This window comes from Dipteris shenzhenensis, chromosome 2 (genome assembly GCF_047967505.1).
Source record: "Dipteris shenzhenensis isolate YYH24624 ecotype China chromosome 2, Dip_SZ_1.0, whole genome shotgun sequence".
Classification (NCBI taxonomy): Eukaryota; Viridiplantae; Streptophyta; class Polypodiopsida; order Gleicheniales; family Dipteridaceae; genus Dipteris; species Dipteris shenzhenensis.
In genome coordinates this window covers 42,498,566-42,525,231 of record NC_141597.1, presented here as the reverse complement: position 1 = coordinate 42,525,231, position 26,666 = coordinate 42,498,566, and the positions used below count along the sequence as shown (strand labels likewise).

General features: G+C 43.1%; 1 protein-coding gene across 1 annotated transcript; it reads left to right on the top strand.

Annotated features, from left to right (window-relative positions):
• Positions 1-3,769: 3,769 nt before the first annotated feature.
• ELF5 (proline-rich family protein) lies at positions 3,770-24,265 on the top strand. Its single transcript, XM_087388367.1, has 9 exons — positions 3,770-4,002; positions 14,263-14,356; positions 21,473-21,558; positions 21,688-21,737; positions 21,901-21,970; positions 22,049-22,130; positions 22,243-22,658; positions 22,744-23,310; positions 23,569-24,265. The coding sequence occupies exons 1-9, from the start codon at positions 3,922-3,924 to the stop codon at positions 23,767-23,769; spliced, it is 1,647 nt and encodes a 548-aa protein (XP_087244493.1). The 5' UTR covers positions 3,770-3,921; the 3' UTR covers positions 23,770-24,265.
• Positions 24,266-26,666: the final 2,401 nt, after the last annotated feature.

The window sequence follows — 26,666 nt, the reverse complement described above, 5'->3', positions numbered from 1 at the left end:
AGTCAGTCTATTTCACAGTAGTAAATGAGTGGCTACGGACGATTTGTCGAAGAAATTATGTGCTACTTATGAGAAGGAAACTACCTCTAATAAAGTTTGCCTCATGAAGAGGTTATTTGAGCGTTGTAGATGAAGGAAGGGATCTCCATTTCTTCTCATTTGAATGAATTCAATATTATTTTCAGACAGCTTCAAGCTCAAAAGATGAATTTTGATGCGGAGGCTAAGGCAATCTTTCTCTTGTGCTCATTGCCATCCTCACCTGGTGGACTCCCACAGGTACACAATCAAGGGCATATGATGGATCATCTATTGGTGGTAATGATGAGCCAAATGTGGCTGATATGCAGGCGGGACAGCAAGTTGAAATGCCCTTGAGAAGATCATCTAGAGTGTCTAGACTGCCTGAGAGATTTGTTCCAGGGGCAGACTATGTGATGCTTACTGATTGCGAGGAGCCTTCTTGCTACAAAGAGGCTATGATGCGTGAGGATCAGCACAAGTGGGAGTATGCTATGCAATCAAAGATGAATTCACTCATGAATATGGGGGCCTTACAAGTAGAGTTAGCTGGTTCCCGCATAGTTACACAAGAGTGGAGCATTGATATCTAACACCCCCCCTGAATGTCCACCCGCAAGTGAACTTACTTTTTCGGCCCAATGCCAAGTCGATGAAGATGCCTCTTCAGCAAGTCTCTTCCAAGAGCCTTCGTGAAGATGTCCGCAGCATTCTCTGTAGTCGGGACAGTACACCAAGTCGACCTCTCCATCCATGATGAGCTCGCGTACAAAGTGATATTGAATCTCAATGTGTTTTGTGTGAGCATGGAACACAGGGTTCTTTGCAATTGCCATGCAACTCTGATTGTCACATGATAACTACGTAGGCTTGTTCTGCACTACACCCATGTCCCCTAAAATCCTCCTCAACCACACTGCCTCACAAGAAGCAAAACAAGCTAATTTGTACTCAACCTCGGTAGAAGAAAGAGCAACTGTAGGTTGCTTCTTGCTGACCCATGACATAGCTCCAGATCCAAGTGAGAAACAGTAACCTGTCACTAATCTCCTGCTGTCCACGTCTCCTGCCCAATCCGAGTCACAAAATCTGGTCAAGATGTTGCCCTTGGTATAGGTGATGCCATAATCAAGTGTGCCTTTGATGTATTTTAGCACCCGCATCCCTGCCCTCCAATGGTTCTCCCGGGGCTTATTGGAAAACCTGCTTAGTACACCAGTCGCAAAGCTGATGTCCGACCGCGTGTTGCACAAGTAAATCAAACAGCCCACAAGCCTTCTGTACTTCGCTTCGTCCACCAATGGTGATCATTTGAGAGGTTCATGTCAACCTCCATAGGGGTGCCAACTGTCTTGCACTTAGCCATGCCAAATGCCCAAGCATACTTCAGCTGTGAGATGAAGATCTGTTTTGGCTCTTGCCAAACTTCAATCCCCAAACAGAAATGCATCAGTCCGAGGTCTGTCATTTCAAACTCTCTTCCTAGCAACTGCTTTGTCTGCGAGATCTTTTCTTCATGGTTCCCTGTTATGACAAGGTCATCCACATAAAGGACCACGATCATACACCTACCTCCTTCTCTGTAGATATACAAATTTGCATCAGATGGGCTCCTCCTGAACCCGTTTTGCAGAAAGTAGGCATCAATCCGCTGGTACCATGCTCGTGGGGCCTGTTTTAGCCCATAAAGTGCCTTCTTCAGTTTATAAACTCTACCTTCTGAACCGGGGATCTCGAACCAGGGATCACAAAACCGGGTGGTTGTTCCACGTATACCTTCTCCTTGAGATCTCCATTCCGAAAGGTGGATTTTACATCCATCAGAAAGTTACTGTAGTCGTCAATCAGCGTCATGAAGTAGTAGGAACCACCCAAAGCTTTCGTCTCCATCTTTTCGCAAAGGTCCGTGTGAACGAGCTCTAGAGGAGCCTTTGCCCTGCTGGCCTCTTTAGGAAAGGGCTGCCGATGTTGCTTGCCCATCATGCAAGCTTCACATACATCGGGCAGATCTGTAATTTCTGGTAGGTCTACAATCATTCCACTTTTATGCATCTCCTTTAAAGAACTAAGGTTTAGATGACCAAACCTCTCATGCCATCGCTTAGTGTTGCTCACATCGGCTCGAGCACTGAAAGCTGAGAGTTCGTAGATGTTGTTACGCCGTGTACCTTTACCAATGACCTTTCCTTGAAGATCCAAAATCTGTGCGCCATTCTTATCGAAGTGAACTTTGAGGTCCCGATCCGTGATCGCAAAAACGGACAACAAGTTCCTCTTGATATCTGGCACATAAAGAACATCGGACAACTATTTTACAACTCCATCTGACTTGAGAGCAATCGTATCTTTTCCTTTTGCTAGACATTTTGCATCATTGGCGACTGCTACCAGGATGTCATTCCCTACCGGATGTAGAGAGGTATACCAATCCTTCCGACTGGTCATGTGGCATGATGCACCACTATCAATAATCCAAGGTTCATCTGCAGGTACATGAACTGCCCCCGTGCAAATCTCCTCAATTGCTACGAACAGCTCTATTGGTGCTGCCTGCGCGCTATTGCTGGACTCTTTCTTTACTTCGTTCTTCTCATCTGCAATCTTCTTCCGACACTCATTCTGCTTGTGCCCTGCCTTGTTACAATAGAAGCACTTGATCTTCTTCTTTCTCTTTTTATCATCAGAAGAAGATGGGTTACCAGAGTCCTTACCCTTACCTTTCTTTGATCTAGCTGAGAAAGCTGAATCTTCTCCAGTCCTCGTCATACCAAAGGAGTGCGAATGATGAGCAACATAGAAGTTTTAGGACCTCATGAGTCCACCGGAACTGATAGATCTGCGAATAGTTGCTTCAAACTCGAGTTCCAACACACTGGTAGAAAAACGTTGAAGTAGAGATAGTGAGTAAAAATTCCAACAAAATGATACCAAATTCAAGAATGAAGGTGTTTTCGAACTCCCGAAGTGCAACAGACACCAAAAGCAGACAATAGTTGCCTCTACAGGTCATTTTCGACTCTCAGTAGTAGTCAAAAGAAATAGGGGAATCATCACTTGTAGGCTTGCAAAAAAACCACTTAGAGAACTTTCCAAAGGTTTCTGCACACCAAGATGTAGGTAAAGTCACCCAATGGAGCTTCTCCTTCCTCCCACAAAGTTGTAGCAGCAAACTTCGGGCTCGAGGCTCATACTCGGGCTTAGCTAGAACACCCACGCTCTGATACCAGTTGAGAGATCTCAGGAACGGAAGCAGAACGGAAGAAGGTAAGAGAGAGAGAGAGAGAGAGAGAGAGAGAGAGAGAGAGAGCCACACAAGTTTTGGTGGGTGCAGAGTACCGTAATCTTCTATGTCATCCATATATATATGTGTTTGAGTATTGTACATAACTGGGGTTAAGGTACAATGGCCTTTAACCCCCACACTCACAACAGGCTTGGTAAGCGGGGAGAGGCCAGTCTCTCAATACACACCAACACAAATTTTCAAGCCCCACGAGCTACAATGGCAATAAATGATGATCATTAAGAAAGAATGCTTAGGGATGGGGTCTTGCCGGCCCATGTTTGTCCAAGTGCGTGAGATTGGTACGAGTGCGATTCTCCCCGTGGGGTTATGGAGATTGGCACCAAGGCGAGAGACGTGTAACTGGGATTGGCAAGAGTGTGAGAGCAGGTGGGGTTAATGGAGATAGGCAAAATGGTTAACTGGGGATTAGGGATTAGAGCCGAGGTTATAGCACTCACCGAGAGAGACAAGAGAACATAAGCACGCATTTGTATATATCTACCCTGCTTGAAGTGAGTTGTGTGGTATTGTCTTGTGTTCCCCTTCCTGCTGCATGGTAAGCTATTGCAGCCTCCCCTCTTGCTTCCCAGCGTCCTCTCCAGCGCCCCTCCACCATGAAGACTACCAAGGGCGGCAAAGTCATGAACCCCACCGATGCCTACCGCAAGGAGCTCCGGAAGAAGGAATTGAAGCGGGTTCGACCTTCCTGCCTTGTTCTCTTTCTCGCATTTTCTCATCTCATCTTTCCTTGTCCAGATTCCGCTTCAAGATTTTTTGATGCAGCAAACCTCCCTGTGAATTCGTGTCTCGGCTTTAAATGGGTGATTTGTTGCGAGGCGTGCGAGGTTGCATCCATCGTTCTGCAACCCTAAGTTTCGGAGAAGCATCCGAGATTGCGTGAAAAATAGTTCTTTGCGTCACATGCCAGTCTCGACGCGTTGTGTACTTCCTAACGCCATCTACCGACGCCAAGGCCTACGATTTTTCGGGTGGAATCAGAGTTCGTTTGGTAGATTGCTTAGGAAGTGAAGGGCTACGTATTACCATTTAGGATCTAGAAAGGTCCTTGTACGATTGACTGTCTAGGGAGGTAAGATTTAAGCATAACTTTCGTGATAAATGCACCAGAGATGCATGCAAATCTAATCAGAAAGCATCTCATCAATTTGAGGCTATGATCATTCACATTGCGGCTGTGGCAATCGTTTTTGAAGTATCAATTTTGGGGAGATACATCACAGTCAACTCGACAGTAAAAGACCTTCTGGAGCCAGAAGAACAGAGGCACTCAAGCCACAATTTTAAAAAGGCTTACTGCAAATTGGAAAACCAAAACCCTTCAATCCTTATGAAAGCAGAGGTGATGATATCGTAGGAGAGAACCGCAATACCAGATCTAGAGAACATATTTCTGATCTCAAATGAAGATGCAACAACAAAATGCCATGTACGTGGGAGGTATGAGGACAATCCCCTACTGTCAGTGTGGAGAGCGTTCTTCCAATTCCCTTATCAGAAAACAACTTTGATCCAAAGCGTGCTAGGTAACGCAACAACGCTAGCATAGTGGGTGCTGGGTAATGCGACAAGCCTAGCATATTGGAGCCCACGGTTTTGAAACCCTTTCAAATGGCACCCTATTGACCCATCAACATCTAGTGCCTGCGACGCCATGAAATGATACCACCTTGCATTTGACCATTGGGTAAATGAAATTCTAACAAACTATGCAGTAGGCTACTATCTGCACATGGTGGCATTCCTCAAGGAAAGTGCTTCCTCATTTATGTTGTTCTTTGTCAATTGATGGAGCTAGCCATCTTCTATGTTAGTCTCCATCTAGTTTCTGTAGCTTCATGATTGTTAATGGGTGCATGTCCCTTTGCTAGATAAATTTAGGGAATATGATAGTTTTATATGATGAAATGAGATAATACGACCCCATTGTTGGGTGTTGATGACTTCAGTGGGGATGTCATAGTAGCTAGTCCCTGCTATGTGTGATGGAGTTTATGGTTTTCAACCTTATGAGCGACTATCATCAGATTGAAATTGCACTAGGATTATCATTACATACCATTTTAAATTTGTGACAAATTGATTTAGTACATAGGAGATGGTCTTCAAGGATTGCTTGGTTATTGCAATTGCATTGGTCATAATGATGCTGAAGCCCAATTTGCAAAGCTTCATGTGCCTTTGATGTGGTGAAGGAGCATGGGAGGAACATGAAGACCAAATGAGCTAGGCAATGTCCTCAAATAACTTACATGAACATCAGATTTTTCCCATGATTTGGTAGATGGTTGAGATGAGATACCAGAGTATTGTCCCATCTTGGGAGTTGTCGAATGATGAACTTATTTACGAAGTGTTCGCAGCATTCACACAACATAAGGCAATAACCTAATAGAAATCACACATAATAGTGAAAGCTGAACGGGAAGTGGGATTTGATAATATATGGAACACTATAGAGGCAAGAATAAGGACACCTTCTTTATGAGTGAAGTTCTTCACAAGGTGCATTAAGTGAGATAGAATTACTCGAGTTTATTAATATAGTGATAGCAGGAAGGCCATACACACCATACACATAATTCTATCTCTAAAATAGATTTGATTTATTAATACAATTGGTTTTTCAAAACCTAGAATGCATGGATTTCTTGCAAATCTTATTGGAAATGGCTGCGTACATCTAGCTCTATTGTAGTGACTTGTGGTTGCATTATGATAGATTTGCATCTCGTTAGTTTCTTGTTGTCATGGAGCACATAATCCCTAACTTGGAAAACAATCTCAGCCCTACTTTTTTTAGTTTTATTTTTGAGGGAAAATAATAAATCATGGAAATGAGAGATGATACAAGGTCCACTGGGACTCGAAGTTCCTTACAAATGTCAAGGGTAGTGCTTTTATTATTGAGTTAGTCATGGTTGGAGATTGACACTTTTTGGGAATTGATTGAAGCTCAACAAATACAAGAATAAGGCATTGTATTAAAATTTAAATAAACTAACGTTATTCGTTTTTTTCTTAAATGTACATTGTTTTATTTTTGTTGCTTGTGTTGGCATTGGTTGTTGTAGTTATTGTTTCTTTCTTCTTCTTTTGGGGTTAGATTGTGTTGTGGTGGAAATTCGACCTAATCTCTCTCTCTCTCTCTCTCTCTCTCTCTCTCTCTCTCTCTCTCTTTGCATTTCATATTCTTATTTTTTGTCTTGTTTCTTCCTTTTTGCTATCGAGGTTTTTGTTGTGTGGTTAAGATTTCAAACCTTAGTAAGGAATGGGTTTACCCCTGAGATTCTGGAATCTTTCGAGACTCAAATGGTAGCTTATGCTTGGGTACTAATGATAACATAAGCGTAACTTTGCTAACTAACACTTTCTTTAAATTTTTTATTTTGAAGTTGTTTGTTCTTATTTACTCATAATTGTGTCTAAAGTCGCTTACAAACTCCTTTTTTTCCTTTGTTCTTTTGCTTGTTTTATAAAAAATCTACAACTTGTAAGATTGGATATATTCTATTCTTATGAAGATATAGATATAAGGCATTGCTTGCATGAGCTCATAAGTTCTCATTGAAAGCATGAAGTTCATTGCTGTTGCGACTTGTAAGACGTTGTGACTTGGACCACGACCACATTAACGTTGTTGTTGGTTTCCTTCAAGGTTACATCCACAATGATAGTCTCTCTTTCTTGCCTTCCATAACACTCATCATAAGAGATGGTTGGCTAGTCTTAGAATATCAATTTATTCATTTACAATGAAATGCCATAGTACGCGTGCCCATAGTACACGTGCACACATGCCCATAATGGTGAATATAACCACACAAGATGTGGGTGGAGAGATGGTACTCTTTGCTCTCCATATATTTGTAAGCTGAGGGAATTGGCCCTTCCTTTGGAGTCATGATTGATAAGGTTGTGGATAGTAGGGTTTTGTAGAGTGTTGTGGTTAATAAGTATATGTTACTCAAGAAAATCAGGATGTGACGAAATAAATGTTTACGTTAACGCTGATAGTGTGGAAGAATGTTACTCTAAATGATCTCTTCTTTTACCGTGGCTTCGTTTTTAAGAGGCAAAGGAGCAACAGTGTTCAATGCAATGAAATCATTATATATTGCAGCACTTAGGCCAAAGGTATTAATGAATACTAATGTGGAGAGAGAGAGAGAGAGAGAGAGAGAGAGAGAGAGAGAGAGAAAGAACGAAAGAAAGTTTATTAAAGTCTTCGGGAGACCGTGAAGGTCTATGAGACTAAAGATAACTGATACAATGAGCATAACGATGGCGGTCTCAAAATGGGCCAGCCAACCGTTTCTACAAAAAAAGAGGTTATGAAGGAGAGAGAGAGAGAGAGAGAGAGAGAGAGAGAGAGATGTATTAACGTCTTGGGGAGGCCTCACGGGCCTCAGAGACTGTACGGAATCAAGAATGTAACTCATACAAGCCATTGTGAGCTGGAGCAAAGGGTGGTGACCTCATGCGCATATGACGATGTGTCCGTGTGGAAGTAGTAGAGTGCAATGAAGATTGGTCGTGTGTCATGCGGCTGAACTTGCATCCCCATGTGTCATGTGTGGTCCTCTTGCATCACAGATGTGAAAGATCTCAAGTGTGATATAAAAAGGACTGCCTCTCCTCTAGACCTCGTATCCCACTGTCTCTCCGCATCTCCCTCCTATAGGCTGACTCCCATCTATTGTGGGCAGTCCCCTCAATAGGCTCTTGTGGTCTCAGTGTAAAATATCACATCTCTATCGGTTTATGTTTATGAGAAACCCCCGGGATCGGACCAGAGGGTACCATTACAATTCCATACAGGCATGTGTAGTTTGTTTTGCGCTTTGATCTCCAAGGCCCTACACCGTCATGTGCTATCCACGTCCCCTTCTTCCCTTTCTTCCCTTTCTGTCCTTTCAATTCGTTCTCAGATGATCACTTTACCATCTCTATATGCGGCCCATTTCCCTTCCTGCCTTGCTGCCATTACTTTTACCATCCCCTCACTCTAGTGTTCTTGTTGTAGGAGTGTGAGATCATCATCCAAGAAAGTCTTGGCTCCCTTCAATGCAGCCCTCATGCTCATAAAGGGTAGACCTGTCCTCTTTTGTCTGGACTCTCACCACCAATGGCCTCGTCGGTGCGTCAGCCTTGCCCACCCTCCAAGCTGCCTCGCAAGTGAGTTTGACGCCCATCTTGGTGCATAGGGTTTTGGCATCCGCCATGGGGGTATCTCCTATTGCTAGGCCTCTGACCAGGTCATTTAAGGATTTGTTGTCCCGTGTTTTGTCCCCAAGGGCATCTAATATGATCTCTTTCTTAGGGGCCACATCCTTCCATTCCATCATCTTTGATTCCCCTTGCTGATTTGTTGTTTGAGCAGGTTTCCCTTGCATTGTGGCCTGCATAGCTGCAATGTCTCTCTTGAGATTGACATTTTGTGTTTTGAGCTCTTCCCTGGCTTTGCAGTTCCCCTCTGGAGTCACCTTCACGTCTTTCAATTGCTGCAATTCAGCTCCCAAATGATGTACCTTGTCTTGGAGTTTTGAAAAAAAGATTCCCACCCTGCTTGTTCCTTCTCCTATTCTTCTCTCTCTGGCCTTCTTTTCTCCATTCTTCTTGTATTTTCCCTCCTTGTTTCTTCACTTCAGCCATTGTCTTGTCCACATGCGCTTTCTCTCCTAGTAGGTCTGCCTCCAAAGTGTCTAAATTTTCAATCAAGGCTCGGCATATGGTGAGGACATCGGATGTTTTATGAGTTGCCCCTAGTGAGTAAGCTGCCGTAGCATTTTCCAATGCTTGCTTCCTTCAAATGTCTATACACATCCTCGTGTAGGCATTGTGCGAAAATCTCTGTTATCCCTTTTTCTTGCAGAAATGCAGAAATAAATCTCCCCTTACATTTGTGTGTTTGTTTGCAGCCAGTGGTGGTCTTCAGCAGCGATGATCTTGTCCCTTCCCTCCTTTTAGTAGTGCATTGTAGCAACTAGGGCTAGGGGCAGCCTGTTGAACAGCCTGGTTACTGTGTGGGTAGGGGAGGACCCCAAGAGAGCTGCTTTTGAATCACGGCTGGAGAGGCTCCTTGTAGGCACATTCTTGATCTTGGTCTTGATTTTCTTGATGTTTTGCAAGCCTAGGATTGTTGGTTGGAGCACACAGGAGGTAGGCGCCGATGCTCGTGGCCAATGTGGCCTGGTAGAGAGAGGTGTAATCCTCCTCTTCAAACCTTTGTTTTGATGTATAAAGAAAAGACCTATCAAGTAGTAAGGGAACGCGCATGATGAGAATAGAGGCATAGAAGTACATCGATTGGGTTTTGTAAGTCACAGTATCATTGATAATTGTCGTCAAGCAATATGTATGAGCTGTTTGGGTCAGGGAGGACACATGTTAGTGCTATTCCTTTATACTGATGTAAGGTTGACAAGATGAGGCGAGCACGAAGGCTCCAATCATAAGAAAGCATTGACATTTGGAAAGACTAGCTATGGTTTTGGACAGCTCTTTGATGTTATGTAAAAATAAAAATAGAAAAGAACCATCTATTAGAAAGACTTGGGAAAACAATTAATATAGATCAACAATCTGTGAGGCGCTGACCACAAAGAAAATGGTGTTGCTATGTAGTGTGCTTCGCAGGATCTTGTGAGAAGCGCAGCAGAAATGAACAGAAGAGAGAGAGAGAGAGAGAGAGAGAGAGAGAGAGAGAGCCTCACACACACCACACTGAGAGGGAGAGGAAAGACAGAGAAAACTGCAAGTGGATCTCAGGCAAACGCCCCAGAACTGCAGGGGAAACCTCTACTGTGTAGGTGCACAAGAGCGGTACAAGAGGTGCTCAACTGCTGCATCCTGAGTGTGGAAGTCCTGCTTCACACACTTGCTCCAAGTGATAGAAAACAAGGAGAAAGGGGGGCCTATATATAGGCAGCCCCCCCTGCCTAGTTGGCTGATTGAAGGGGCCGATCCCCTGCTGTAGGGCTGACCAGCATGAGTGGGCCGACCCAGCTCTAGGGCTGTCCCACAGCCCAATAAAGGGGGCTCACCCCGCAGCCCATGGGGGCGTGCAAACAGCCAAGGTGGCCGAGCTGCAAGTCAGCCCACCCCCTGTTCCATAGCCCTCATCTAGGGCTCATAAGGGACGCCTATAAGGGCAGGCGCATGGCGCAGATTTGCCCATATAGCCGTGCATCCCTCTTGGGAACCTCCATGGCCATCGTGGCAACGGGATGCGCCAATTTTACGAGCAAAAACCTACAAGCAGGTTTATCCGAGCGTGTTTTTCAAGAGATTTAAAATTTTTTATTTCTTTAGGAAACATGGTTTTAACACTTTTATTTTCACTAGAACTAGATCCCTTTATCATAAAAATATACAAACTAGTCACTCATTCGTTTTTACATAACATAAATTTTCTTATTCATAGACATCCCTTTGTACCCTTGTTATTACCTTAAAAAACTGTTGAAAAATAATTCTTTTAAAAAACATCCCTCATAATCACTCTTAATGTAATAATACTATATAATATAATTACTTATTAAATGCATTTATATCCTATGGCAATATCTTTCTAGTGTTTTTATAGCATAAATAACAAGATATTTATGGACATGTTTCTAAAGAAGTTTAAATTACTATATATAAGTATTAACTTGGGTTTATATATTACTCTCATAAAATACATGTAATATTTAATACTATATATGCAATGATTACTCCATAGATGTGCTCAAATGGGGTTTTCTGATCAATTTGAGTGGTTGAATTACTATATTTGGACATGGGATGTGAAAAAGTGTTGTCCAAGGTAGTTTCGACAGCGAAACTACCTTGGAAGACCTACTTCAAAGGGGTTTCGTTGGCGAAACTACCTTGATGGCTTGCTTCAATGTGTTTTCTTTTTAGAAACCCTTTCATGAAGATAGGTTGAGAGAGGTTTTTCAATGTCACCCTCTATTAAGTAAAAGTTGTAAGAAGGATCATAAGGGAATTTTCATAGAGAAGTCTAACTCTATATGTGGGTTTCTTCAAAAGCCATCCCATTATGATCTCACCATTCCCAAAGATTCACATAAAGATTTATGTTAAAAATAGGCATTGCTATAATAATTTGCATATTTCTAAGTGAAACTATGTTTTCTTCCGATCCATTTTTGCCATATTTTTGTTGGCAGCCGTCGCATGGCTACCATGTGTCACAGGAAGCGTCGAGTACGGGCGGTCTCAATCCCCTGTCTCCTAGCCACGCAAGCCTCCCCAATCCCAAAAAGGAGCCGGCTGGGATATGGGGAGAGTCTCACTAGTCCTTTTTATATTTCAGGACCACCAATTCACCACAGTACTTATGGGATTCACCCACTTAATGCCTCGTGTCTCATGCGTATATCAAGGGCTATTAGCCCCTCATTATTCCATTAATCCAAGGTACCATGAGGGGGTTAGGACCACACCAAGGCCTATATTGCCAACGCACCCCCTATGGGCCTAACCCACGAATATTGAACTGCTAGTCCACAGTTGTGGAACACCCACACAGGGCTCGAACAACCAATTAAATGCGGTCGCCCACTAAGAGCCTAGGCCGCCAATCACAAGCAGTTCACTGACGTAGGCCATCACAAACAGTCCATGGTCAGCACACACATGTCATCACTTCCCGCGTGTGCAGTTGCTAGAAGATCGCGCACGTGCCGTCTTTCTCAACAGTCCCCATCACCGCCATTTGTCATCACCACAGTCCGCAAGCCAGCAACTTGCTCTAATACCACTGTTGGCAACCGTCGCACGGCTGCCATGTGTGACAGGAAGCGTCGAGTGCGGGGGGTCCCAATCCCCCGCCTCCTAGCCACGCAAGCATCCCAGCCACACAAGCCTTCCCAATCCCAAAAAGGAGCCGGCTGGGATATGGGGAGGGTCTCACTAGTCCTTATTATATTTCAGGACCACCAATTCACCATAGTACTTATGGGATTCACCCACTTAATGCCACGTGTCTCATGTGTATATGGCCATTAGCCTCTCATTATCCATTAATCCAAGGTACCATGAGGGGGTTAGGACCACACCAAGGCCTATATTGCCAACAATTTTTGCATAGGTTTTTCTCGGATGCTCGGACGCTCGGTTGGGATATGGGGAGGGTCTCACTAGTCCTTATTATATTTCAGGACCACCAATTCACCACAGTACTTATGGGATTCACCCACTTAATGCCACGTGTCTCATGCGTATATCAAGGGCCATTAGCCTCTCATTATTCCATTAGTCCAAGGTACCATGAGGGGGTTAGGACCACACCAAGGCCTATATTGCCAACAATTTTTGCATAGTTGGAAGCTTTTTTTTTTCCTTCACTCGGATGCTCGGAAGATTTCTCTTGAAAATGTTCGTCCTCGTGGCAACGCATGGATCAGCGAAGGGCACTGGAAAGCTACGTAGTCGTACTCTCATGGGGGCGGGCACACCCACAAGCAAGGCCCTCTCCTCTCGGTGACATAAGGAGATGTTGACCTTTAACACCCCCTCTCAGCTCCTGGATAGAATAGAGGCGGTAGGGAGCTGGGTGTGTTGCTGGAACAACTGGAGGAATCCATCGTGTGATACTCGCCACAGGTACTGTTGAAGAAGTCCCCTCTTGGTGCGAACTTCCTCAGCACGACCACTGGAAACCTGTATTGGTACATTGCTCCAACAGAAGGTACTGGTACAATAATCCAACTGATACTACCACCAGTGCAAAGTCTGCTTCCCTTCATGGACACTTGTATCACAGAGCTAGAAAGCCCCCTCTCATGTCCAAACTAGTACACTGTCGCCAGAGTAATGAACTTTAGCGCTTCAATGACAACGGGCATATATAGCTCACAAGGATCAATCAACTATGTCTAGGTTTCTGCACTGGCAATCTACTGACCCATCCGCATCTGCAACAACATCACACAATAGCTGCTGCAGAACACTAGGAGACCCCCTTTGGATCTGCTAGGTCATGACGTCCAAACAAAAGACATACTGTTAACATACAGTCACCTGAGTCAGCAGAAGCAACTCCTCGTGGCTCGAGGTCCTGCCTTGATAAATGACTCCCTTCCCCTTGCACTTGATTGGTAAGTCTCGTCGCCACAAACAAGCAAGCAATCCCCCATTGAGATCCGGAAAGCCTGCTGGCAGCGCCTGCCCCGTGCTACTAGAAGGCTGAAGTATACATCGTCAGAGCAGTAACACTATTGGCCAAGTGGTTACTTGGTCCCTCAACGCTCCTTTGGGGACACTGCCGCCAATAATGACGTTTTTGGCCACATCGGTTACACGCACGAGATGCCTTGAGTGCTTCTCGTTCCTCAGCTGTCAACTGCTTTCTACCTTTTTGCTTAGCTACTAAGGCCTCATGCTAACTCTCATAGGTATGCTTGTGATTGTGGTCTCTGAGATTCGTTGAGCTGGCTTATTGTAAACATAGAGTCATGCCTTTGGGTTTTATATTTGACACTTTGGCTTTATATGGTAGTATTGTCCATTAAAAGGGCTATGCCGTTTCTTATTTTGGCCTATTTACTTCATTTCATAATGTCATGTAATTTGCCTCCAATAGAAATGTTTTTGCTCATAAACGTAGGGTTTCCTAATGACGCATGTTGGTTGAAAGTTGTGTTAAGTAGTCTAGTTGCTAGCCAACTATTGTTTTAAAAAAAAAGAGATTGCTTGAGTACAATCTTTTAAATGATGATGTAAAGTCAATCGGTTTATTTCTCTCTATTAAGAAAAAAGGGTTACTGAAAGACATGAGATGCAGACACTTTCTATTTGGTTTAGAAATTTAGAGTGGTAATCTTTTTGTAAAAGTAATATTTTGTATCTTAATTTTTGTGTTGGTGAAATGAGTTGAAAAATGCCTTTGCTTGATGCAATTTCTTTTGTTGGCATATTAAATGCAGAACAAAAAAGAGAGAAAAAAAGTACGGGAGGTTGGGATTTTGAAGAAGGACCCTGAGGCGATCCGGGAGCAGATTCGAAAACTTGAAATGATGAGTAAGAGTTTTCATGTCATCTTAGGTTCCTTCACGTGTGCATGTATCTTTGATATAACCTTTACATTTGAAGTGCTTGTAATAGTGGATATTACTTGTGGCCTTGTTGTATCGTGGGATATCTTATTATGTTGGAGACGAGTTTCCAAAAAGTTTCAGCTTACTGGGTATGATTTGGGAACCTAGATTGTCATATTTTGCTTCCTGGAGATGATTTGAGAACCTAGATTGTCCTATTTTACTTAGAGATTCTCATTTTGGATTGACTAAAATGGAAGCGTATAGTCTTCACAAACACCTTAGCTTGAATGAATCGAATGTGGACTACTTTTTGATAAGCCTTTTTGTTTAGTGCTAGCCTTTGTCATGGCTGAGTCTGCTCTTCATCTTCGGAGTGCTGACAAAATGTAGTACGAAGACCTTTGTATAAGTGGATGCCTGAGTATGTGTGACCGTTGCGCGCTATGATGTTGATGGAGATGTCATAGCAGCTAGTCCTTGCTTTTCGTGGTAGACTATGTGCTTTTCAACCTTGTCAGTGACTGTCAGGAGATTGAAACTGCACTTTGTGTTGTTATTTCAGAGTATGAGTTTGGGCATGCTCTTGGATTTATCCTGCCATGTTAGCGGACATGCAAATTTCACCTCGTGAAAAATTTTCCATATTGTGGCTTGCTGATATTGTGACAAATTCTATCTTAACTGGTGCTTTGCCCTATTAGCTAGGCGTCTAAGCATTTTTCTTAGAAATGCTCGTCCGGGGGAGACTACTTTTTGATCAGCCTTCTGATGTCCAAGTTGCGGCATGCTGGTAATGCGATAATTCTTTCTATCTTAAATGGTGCGTTGCCCTATCAACTAGATTTAGATTTAGATGCTCGTTTGGGAGAGACTAATCGTTTAGACTTCACAAGCAGTTGTAGCTTGAATGAAGAGATTTGGACTACTTTTTGATTAGCCTTCTCCTTTAGTGCTAGCCTTCGTCATGGCTGAGTTTGCCCTTCACCTCCGGAGTGCCGACAGAAACTTAGTACAAAGACTTTGTATAAATGGATGCTCAAGTATGTGTGGGTGTGTGGATTTGTATGTGTGAGAGCATACTTTTATACTATGGTCTACACCCTCTGTTTGGGCGCTGATGATGTCAGTGGGGATGTCATAGTAGCTAGTCCGTGCTATGCGTGATGGAGTTTATGGTTTTCAATCTTATGAGTGGCTATCGTGAGATTGAAACTACACTATGTTGTGTTTTTAGAGGATGAGTTTGGGAATGTTCCTGGATTCACCTAAGTATATGCTTCTGCCGTATTAGCGGACATGCAAATTTCACCTTGTGAAGTTTTCATCCAAGTTGCGGCCTGCTGGTATTGCAATAATTCTTTCTATCTTAAATGGTGCGTTGCCCTATCAGCTAGATTTAGAGTTAGATGCTCGTTTGGGAGAGACTAAAATAAAATTGTTTAGACTTCACAAGCAGTTGTAGCTTGAATGAAGAGATTTGGACTACTTTTTGATTAGCCTTCTCCTTTAGTGCTAGCCTTCGTCATGGCTGAGTTTTCCCTTCACCTCCGGAGTGCCGACAGAAACTTAGTACGAAGACTTTGTATAAATGGATGCTCAAGTATGTGTGGGTATGTGGATTTGTATGTGTGAGAGCATACTTTTATACTATGGTCTACACCCACTATTGGGCGTTGATGACGTCAGTGGGGATGTCATAGTAGCTAGTCCTTGCTATTCGTGATGGAGTTTATCGTTTTCAATCTTATAAGTGACTATCGTGAGATTGAAACTGCACTATGTTTTGTTTTTAGAGGATGAGTTTGGGAATGTTCCTGGATTCATCTAGGTATATAGCCTTCTCCTTTAGTGCTAGCCTTTGTCATGCCCTTCACCTCCAGAGTGCTGATAGAAACTCAGAGTACGAAGACCTTTGTATAAATGGATACTCAAGTATGTGTGGGTCTGTGGATATGTATGTGTGAGAGCATGTTTATACTATGGTCTACTCCCACTGTTGGGCGCTGAAGATGGTGGTGGGGATGTCGTAGTAGCTAGTCCTGCCTATGTTTGAAGGAGTAATTGTCATGAGATTGAAACTGCATTGTACTAGAGAAAGGAAACCACCAACAAACAACACCTATTCAAAGAGCTTTTGTCACCTTGTCGTCAAAGTTAGGATGCTAGTTCAAGTACGTTATGGCACAAGAGATTTGCACACCACTATTTCAAAATTTTGGTTTCAGTCAAGTAGACAAACATGATTCAGGTCTATTTTTAAAAAAATATTTGTGAATCATGTTGCATGAGAAAGCAACCTTGCCAAGATTTTCCCACTTCATGGTTTTGTTGGAGGTCAACATCTCCTGATGTCACCTTAGAGAGAGAGGGCCTTGCTTGTGGGTGTGCCTGCCCAGTGTGAGGATAGCGTAGATTGAGGGTCTGTGCTGTAGTCTAGGGCTGTGTAGCCAGGGCAGCTGGCTTTGGAGGCGCCTAAGGTTGCGGATCAGATCCCTGCTGATTGGTCCCTCCTGGACCCGCTTGTGTGCTGTGGGAGCAGCCCCTGGAGGTGTTCTTTGTGGCGCACAGTGGAGGCCTGTTTTCAGCAGCATATGGTCGGCCACCTGGGGCTGCTGCTGGCCCTCAGGTCGGCCTGTTTGTGAGCAGGGGTGCAGCCCTCATATAGGGCCTTGGGGAGCCCTACTTATAGGGCAGGGGGCGGCCCCCTAGGAGCCCATTTGTGGGGCTGTGTGCCCAGCCCTAGGTGCTGCGGTCAGCGCGCCTACCAGCAGGGGTTCGCCCTAGCCTAGCAGCCGACTAGGGAGGGGCTGGGGGCTATTTATAGGCCCCCCTCAACCCTCATTTCATCATCTCATTGGGGGGCCTGGCAGAGTAGTAGAGCCGGCCCAGTCTAGCACCTGAGGAGCAGGGTAGTGGAGCCGTTCATCCACTCCCTTGTGCTCCCTTCACTTGGTTGTTGAGCTGTCTGTTCTGAGCCCTTGAGCAGCCTGTTGGTTCTGAGGTTTTCCCGCAGTTGTAGCGGGTTTTCTCCAGAGATTACTTGCAGGTCTCCTGTGCCTTTCTCTCCTTTCTCTCCTTCTCGGTCTGGTGTGTGTGTGAGGCGTGCTATCTCTCTCTCTCTCTTCCGTTCATTTCTGCTGCACTTCTCACAGGTTTAGGAGGATTGACATACTCCAAATCGTACAGTCCCTCGCCAAGTACAACAGAGTGAAAGGAGCACACAAGTGGAATCGCTACTTTTGTAAGGCAATGAAAAGTATAGGCACATACGGAGTGTGGGCTCACTAATTGGGAGTGAGGGGGCAAGGCATCTCTCCTTGCCGTTCTGTTCTAGTAGTAGGCCTCGCGCATTTGAAGGCGCTTGTAGAGAGGGTGGACAATATTGGATCACGACGTGTGATTCTTGATCCTCAAGGTTAAGCATCGCTATCCCTAGGTGTAGCAGGTTCTTGCATGTGTGGTAGCACACTTGTTTTTGCTTCTGCATTTCTATCCTCTTGTTTGGGAGTAGGGCTTCATCTGCACATATAGTGGGGCTACCACTTTGCCAATCTCGAGAGTTGCACAAGCTAGCTTGTGGCCTCAATAGGCAGATGTGGTAGTGGGCCATTTCTTTTATAGAGCATATGTAACCACGATAAAACCCCACAATCCTGGTGAAGGAGATTGCAGCCTTTGTACCATTGTACGATCCTTCGTAATGTGAGACCCTTCGAATGACAATTTTGGAGACGGAAATTCAACATAGAGCAAGCTTTAAGTCCCATCAAAGACATATGAATGAGATGTGGTGTCATAGTAATTGGAGATCGCTGAGTAAGACTCGGAGCTGCTCTATTCAAGGCATCATTGCATACTGTAGAGTGGTTTTCTTTTTCATTGAAGCAATTGACAATTCGGAGCAGGGAAAGTGAGTCGAGAGGTTTGGCTAATATATGGATGGAGGCCATTTAGTATGTTGGGTGCAAACATTGTTATTCAATTTGTTTTCGATGTCACGAGCACTGCAACAGGGCCACAAGGAAGATTTTTGAGGATAAGTACTCCTACATTACTATCAATTCTTGCATGGCAAATGGGCTGAATAATTTGTTGAAAGACATTGGTAAGTTTGATTGGGTGGAGCCTTCCACAAAGATGGGCAATCATGTTGCTGCTTTCATCACTTGCTATCACTATATTTTGGCCATTTTTTGCAAGGTTTCCCCAAAGAATGTCTGCAGAACCCATGCTGCGCTTACAATTTCATCATGGTGAAGTGACTCCTTAAGCTGAAATTTTTTTTAAAGGCGGCTTCTTGTTTCTTTTGAGTGGGATGCATGGCGTGAACTTAACCTTGTGGGGGCTCAGAAACTTAGTCCATTGTATTGGATGACATCTTTTGAGATGATGTTGGCCTATTGCTTCAGGTCGCAAAGCCTGTTCTCATTATGTTAAGGCTTCTTAATTAGGGATGATCCTTGTATTAGGAAGGTGTATGAAGGGCTGGATAGGATGATTGAGCCATTTCAAAGTTTGGATGATTGCCCTCCATCTCCAGAGTGCCCACAGAAGCTAAGGACGAAGACTTTGTATAAATGATGCTCAAGTATGTGTGGATTTTGTATGTGCGAGAGCATATGTTTATACTATTGTCTACACCCACTGTTGGGCGTTGATGACATCAGTGTTGATGTCATAGTAGCTAGTCCTTGCTATGTGTGATGGAGTTTATGGTTTCAACCTTATGAGTGACTATCATGAGATTGCAACTACACTATGTTGTGTTTTTAGAGGATGAGTTTGGGCATATTCCTGGATTCATCTAGGTATATATTGGATGCTTTGTATGGATGGAGGAAGGAGTCGTCGAGGGCATTTGCAACCTCTCAATGGACAGAATATCATTCACCTTTGGAGGCTGCAGCCTTTGTTTTGGACCCAAATTTACAAGGGAAATGGCAAGAAACGGATAGAGAGGGGTTACGAGGATGGGAGATAATACTGAGAGGACTGCTCTTAAATGTAGATGATAGAAGGAAAGTGCGGGAGGAGCTGTTATATTAAAAGAGTTGTTTGGTCTGGAGGATGCACACAATGACAGTTTTAAGGTTTTCTCTGTTCGTTGGTGGGAGGACTATGGGGCAGATGCTCCAGTGTTGCAATGTTTGGCCATTTGCATACTCAGCCAGGAGGATGATGACAGTGATGTAACAGAGGATGATCCTAAGATGAGCATGACGATGAGGCCCAGGATTATGATGGTTATGCTGAGGAGGAGGGGGGGAGGCCTCTTATTACTATGCCACCTTCAGACCTTCAGGGCAAACAATCTGACTCTCTGTTCTATATATCATGTACTTGACTCTGTGACTCAGTTTTTCCTGTTTTTGTATTGAGGGCTTATTGATTGAGGCTGCATGCATGGCCTCCTTTTCTTTTATTTTGTATATTTACATGCTCTCTTATCTATAGTTACTATGAAGCACGTTTCAGCTTTTTATGGGATTTTAAAGTTTAAAGATGAATTGGAAAGTTTAGAGCTGCAAAAAGTGATTTGTTTTCATATTCTGGTATATTTTCATGTGATTTGATGATGTGGTGTTCTCATTCTAGCTCCATGTTTCCCCCAACCCGAAATGTTCCCGTCCGGCATCGAATGTTCTCGGGTCCCTTTTAACTATGATATTGATAACTGTACTGGAATTTATATGGTTTATTGTGCTTTAGGGGAGGTTGTGGCATATAATGTCCTCTAAAGAAAACCTTGTAAAATCTTAAGTCCTTTGTTTTGAAAGGTAATCAGAAACATTCTGAGGGAAAGGGGGTGGAAATATTGAGTCACATTCATTTCTTATAATTATCTATGTGGGCTAGTGAAGAAGTCCATTGGGGCTAGAGATTATCTAGGTCTAAGGATTAGCGTCGCTTATAGTATTTGAGGGTCTCATCCCATGTTGGGCGCATTCATGTTTGTGCACTCTCAAGTGATTCAACTTTGTGTTTGCATCTTTTCTCAGCAAAACTTTACCTACTTCCATTGGACTCAAACTGTACGGTTTCCCGCCTTTAAGATGCCAGAGGCACTATTCTTTTCAAAGCTAGCAGGTGTCCTTTCTATATCATATAAATTCCTCCAAGGTTCCTCTATTTGTGACTAGTAATTTTACTTTGTTATTTCTTTGACTGTAACATGTTTTTGATCTGTGGTTGCAATCTGATGCTGGGATTCAATCATCTGTGGTCTATAATAGAATTTGGCATGAAGGAATGCTCTTTTCTTAGCTCTTGTTCATTTTTCTTGTTGTTAGCTGGCTGGATGCATTTGCTGTCACCATATTACGTGCATTCTCAGGGTTTGAAGGAATTATTGATTTTGCCTCTTTTTTGAACTTTCTGTAACACAATTGGCTGCTTATAAAAAATATGGCCGTTTGGGGGTCTTTTACTCTCACTATGTTTCGTGTGGACAAGAGGTCTTACTTTGTGCTCCTTTCAAGTTGCTGATCCATATATGAGACGTAGATTTTCGTGTTTGTAGGTAAACTAATCTTCAAGACTTTGGAGATAAACAGCTGCTGGTGAAACATATTGTGGTAGACTGTACAAGTTATTTAGTGTGCTTTACTATGCTTTAAGCTGCACATGTGTTGTGATTAGATGAATGCAAACTGCTGAGAAGGTGAAAAATAATTAGATGTGGGCTTGTATCTGCTATATGGCTTGGCCTTAGCAAGAATGTTATGCATTTTCTTATGAGCTCGTTGATTAGTTTTTGGAATTCCCAGAGTGATATATACAGGTGTACTAACTTGGAGGCTTAAGAATGCTGGTGAACACGTTTGTGGCAGATGGTGGAAATTATTCGTTTGTGTCTTGGGCCTTGGCCATTTGAGCAGCATTCCAGGGCATACACTTTTACTAGCCTGTCTGCTAGGTGGGGTTTTGAGATTAGTCTGGTTAACTGTGCTTTGACCATGTGAGGGCTGCACACGTAGTGCAGACTGAGAATTGTTAGATGGGTGTGACTGCTGAGAAAGGGGCAGTTGATTTGTAAATTACTTCAATGAAACAGATGTAGGCTGGTATCTGATGTGTCGCTATGCCTTTGTAACAGAGGCTGATGGCGCACTTGATAAGACAAGAAGACACAAAAAACGACAACTCGAAGATACACTTAATTTAGTCTTGAAGAAGAGAAAGGTGCCTTTCCATCGCTTTGTGGTATTGTATTAGAGGCTGATACTAGGAATTTTCTAGCAGCTATTATCTAGCGTTTTTGTTTGAGCATCACCACCTGGCTAACTTCGGCAGGCCTTATGTTGTGGACAGGAGTATGAAGAAAAGATGCGTGAGAAAGGTGAAGAACCTATTATGTTCAGGTGAGCCTGCACTTTCCTTTTAGGCCGGTTTGTTTTTTGCTGTTTCAATTTAGTATCTGTGCTGAAGATTCCACTTTATAACAACTTAAAAGTGTTCTTTTTGCTATACATCATGATAAATGACATCAGTTTTCCTGTACTGAACAAAAACATGTTCACACAGTCATTTATCTGTACCACGAAGGAGGGCAACAGCTGAGGATGAACAGAAATCCAAGCATCTTAGACCAGAGGTATCAAATGCTGTCAGCAGTATGGTTTTGTTTGATATGCATCTTGTATTCTGTTATCATGCTGGTACTGTGTTGCAGGACTCTGTGTATTTCCATCCGACCCTTAATCCTACTGGTGCACCCCCTCCTGGAAAACCTCCGATGTACAAATCGTCTATTGGTAACAACTATTTGACCAATAGGTGTTGTTTTTCTGCAGCTAGGTGCTTATGATAATACTTTTTGTGCTCTTTATTGTTCCTCAGCTTGACTGATTTTCATATGAATTCCAGGACCTAGGATTCCACTATCAGGAGCCAGTACAGGAGCTTCTGGAGATTTAGATACAGAGGGAGTTGGCTTAGCACTTCCACCTCCTCCACCTCCACCTCCGCTTCCTGCCACTGATGAAGGGACTTCTGCAGGAGACTCTGTCGTTCCCTTACCTGTTCCAATTCCACCTCCCCCTCCAGCCCCACCTCGTCCTGCCTCTTCAGTGACTCCATCTTTGCCCCCTCCTCCCCCTCCCCCTCCTGGGCCACCTCCAAAGGGTCGCTCTCAGGCCCCTCCCCCCCCTCCCCCCCCAAGGCCAGTGCAACCACCTCCACCTGGTACAGGGATAGTAGATTCATCAGGAAGTGTTAAGCCTCCAGGAACTGATGATGCTAGTGAGAAAGCTGGAGCAAATGCTGGCAGTGCACAAGATTGGGTACGCAAAGCAATTATACTGACGTTCAAGTTTTCCAAAGATACATGCCTAGGAAGAAAATCATGGCGTGACTTTGCTGATGCAGGGTGTACTTCCTCCACCACCTCATCGTCCACCTCATTCTGTGACACAAGAACGAAATGCAGAGATGGATCAGGAAGACAGTCAGGATGCCACGCTGCAGCAAAGGCTGCCTCCCCCTCCTCCACCACCAAGGCCTGTTGGTGCTCCTCTGCCACGGCCTCCTTCAGCCATTATGAGGCCATCCCAAGGGCAGACACAGCAAAATCCTTCAGTTGAAGTGCTGCCTCCAGGTGTTTCTAGGCCACTGCCTCCGCCGCCTCCGCCTGCTTTAAGGCCTCCACTGCCTGGGCCACCGCCACCTCCATCGAGAATACACCCAGCTGGGCTGCCCCCTTCTGGACCTCCAGCAAGGCCTCAGTTGGTGCCGCCGCCTGGGCCACCACCAGCAACAAGGGCTCCTGCAGGTCCACCTGGTGTTCTTCCTCCCACGACAGCGGCTTCAAAGGCACAGGATGGAAATGTAACTGATGAATCGGGAAAGGGTTTGAAGCCTTCATATATAAAGTCAGCTGCTCCAACTGTCGTGAAAAGGCCTCTTGCTCAACATACACCCGAGCTAACATCGATGGTATGACAACTTGTTCATGCCAACATGCTGTGGAATAACCATACGTGTTTACTTTATACTCCACTTTTGTGTTTGTCTCCTTTTCCTTGCTTTTCTGAATGAAGAAAGGGCTGCTGTTACTACCTCTTTGCTCATATGAAAGGTAGAAAGGAGAGAATGTTAGTTAGAATATTTCTAACTTTGGAGCTGCACTTCTTTCTTCCTGTTTGAAATGTGTTTTACTGAATGCATCGGGATGGCTGGATATTGTGCACACAGGTTCCAGCATCTGTACGTGTCCGGAGAGAGACTGTGCATAAGGTTAAGCCAAAGCCCTCGGTCGTAGTGAACACTGTAATCAATGTGGCAAAGACAACACCAGCGCAGCCTGCTCCAAAGCCACAGAGCATTGATGATTCGTATTCTGCTTTTTTGGAAGATATGAAATCCTTGGGTGCTTTTGATGAAGACCTAGCATGATGAGATTTTGTATAGTTGACATTTCCTCTAAGCCTCACAAAGGATTCTTTGGCAATTTTATTGTAAAAAAGGATGTTCACATTAATTTTGAGTAAAGGACATCCTCACTGTTGACTAACTGGTGGTTTCCTAGTTCCTATTTTTTTACTTTTCAATCTTCTGTGGCTTATGCTCCGAGTGTATGACTGCAAAGTAGAGATGGAATGTGGCTTAGTATTTGGAAGGCTTCCCATTGGGATTCTTGCATATGCTGATGGTTTAAGGAGCATGTTAGTACTAAGGCTTACGTGTTGGAGAATGGTCTATTGCAGAGGTGGTGAGCGAAATTTTCGCACTTCAAACCTCTAAATGAAAGTGCCACTTCCAAGCAATGTTGCGGCATTTCACATGCTACATAAACACAAATCATTGCATTAACTTTTCCCTGCCATTAGGGAATCTCTGCAATATGCTTGGGGTGAGCATTTGAATATTGTTTTTACAGGATAAGTCCGTCCATTTCTGTTTTCAATGCTAGTTACATGAAGGGACTACATGTGGAATATGCGTTTTTGTATAGGTGGCGAGTGGATTTTTTAGCACTTGAACCTCTAAATGACAGTGCCATTTGCAGCAATGTTGCAATATGCACATTTGAATATTGTTTTTACAGGATAAATAAGTCCATTTCTCTTTTCAATGTAAGGGACTACATGTGGAATATGTGTTATTGTATAGGGGGCGAGCGGATTTTTTAGCACTTGAACCTCTAATGACTGCCATTTGCAGCATTTTTTGGGTTCATATTCTTGCATATTTTTTGTTGTTGCTATAATACGAAGCATTTTCAAATGCTAAATAAACACAAAGCTGCCAATATGCTAATATTTCTTAACAGAATAAATCAGTTTAGTTCTCTCTTCTCACTTGCAGTCAATGGAAGTCTGATGGAAAGAATAGCTCTGCATTAATTGCAGTTTTCATGCGCTGTTCTGGTTTAGGGGTATTTTATTGGCTTACATGTGAAATATGTGTCTATTGTAGAGGTTACCAGTGAGTTTGAAGCATTTAACCTCTAAATGAGGTTATGGGAGCGCCATTTGCAAGCAATATTGCAGCAAGTTTTTGATTTGTATTGTTGCATATTTTTTTGTGTTGGTATGATATGAAGCATTTTCAAATGCTACATAAACACAAAGCATTGTATGAAATTATATCTTGATATTATGGAGTCCCTGCAAATATGTTTGGGATGAGCATCTCAATGTTCTTTTACAGAACAAATCAGTTACATTTCTATTTTAACTCCTAGTTACACAATGGAAGTCTGCAGGAAATTATCGTTGCATTATATGCAGTTCTATTATAAAAAATGTGTGGCCATTGCAAACAAGTTCCTGACCTGGGAGGAGGAAAACTTTCATGAATTTGACCTTGCAGCAAATTAATGCATGAGGTACAAGCCACGTTTCAAGGTCAGGAAATGGTTTGCGTGTGAGAAAACTGCAATGAAGAAATTTTAGATGAAACAAGGTATAAACGCACCCATGGGAATATGGTAGTATATTTGTATAGTCTAGTTATACAAAGTAGGTGAGCACACTTGGGAAAGTTCTGTGATTTATAACGAATTGTATTGTATGTTGAGGATTGCTTATTGGTTGGACAAGTAGTAAAAGTGAAGAAATTTTTAGATGAAACAAGGTATAAATGCACACATGGGAATATGGTAGTATAATTGTATAGTCTAGTTATACAAAGTAGGTGAGCACACTGGGAGAATTATGTGATTTATAACGAATTGTATTGTATGTTGAGGATTGCTTATTGGTTGGACAAGTAGTAAAAGAGGAATTAAAGGGTAAGCTTTAACCTTTTACGGGCAGATCAATGAGCACTTGCATTGTGGGTACATTCTCACGTGCATGCAGAAAAGTTTATTGTTGTAGTTTGCCTAAGTGGCCATTGAAAGAGGAGAATGTAAACAGTAATGCTTTTGGTTTGGTAAAGAAGTGAATAAACTTCCTATGTACTGCTTAGTGTAGGTATGGAGATGTAGATATCGACAGCAAAGAAGAGAATAAAAATATTATGTGCACAAATTGTTTTGGTTTTCCTTGTGGTGACTGGGGTTGTTTATGGTGAAGTTGAGGAACCAAAGGTTTGTTGTTAAGTGTAGGGGATTTGGTCTTGGAAAAGTTTTTTGGGTTGAAAAAAGGAGTAGCTTGGAAAATGTTGACAAAAGGGACAATTGAGAAGCAAGTTCATCTTATAATGTTCAGGACTTAAGACATTCACTAAGGCATAAATAATATGGGAGGCAAAGAGTAAGAAGCTCTCTCAAAGTCCTAATCGTTCGTTGTGCTTCAACTTTATTACAAGGGGGGATATATTTACACATAAATATCGACCTTAAATTGTTGTAGGACTTACTCCGAGAACACTTGCGTGATTTTATTTTAGTATTCTTTGATGACATCGTAGTGTACTAAAAAAGTAAGAAGGATAATGAGAAACACTCGGATAATTTGAATTAAGAAAAGTAAATTCTTAATTTATACTGAACAAAGAGAATATTTGGGACATATTGTTTTTAAAGGAGAGAATTAATTCTTCAAGAACAAATAGAATATTTAGGACATATTGTTTTTGATGTTGTAGGGAACTGGCATACCCCTAAAAATGCTAGACATTAATGGTTTCTTTGGGCTAGCTGGATTCTATAGGAAATCTATTCGAGACTTCGCTAAGATTGCGAGACGAATGATCGATCAATTGAAGAAGGGCTCCACTATCCAGTGGAGCAATGAGTGTGAAGTTTGTTTGACATTGTGAAAGCCATTTAAACACTCGCATGCTATCGATCAGTCTCGAGGCCATGTCAAGGCATTGTTGGGTGTTGCTCGTAAATTCCCGGG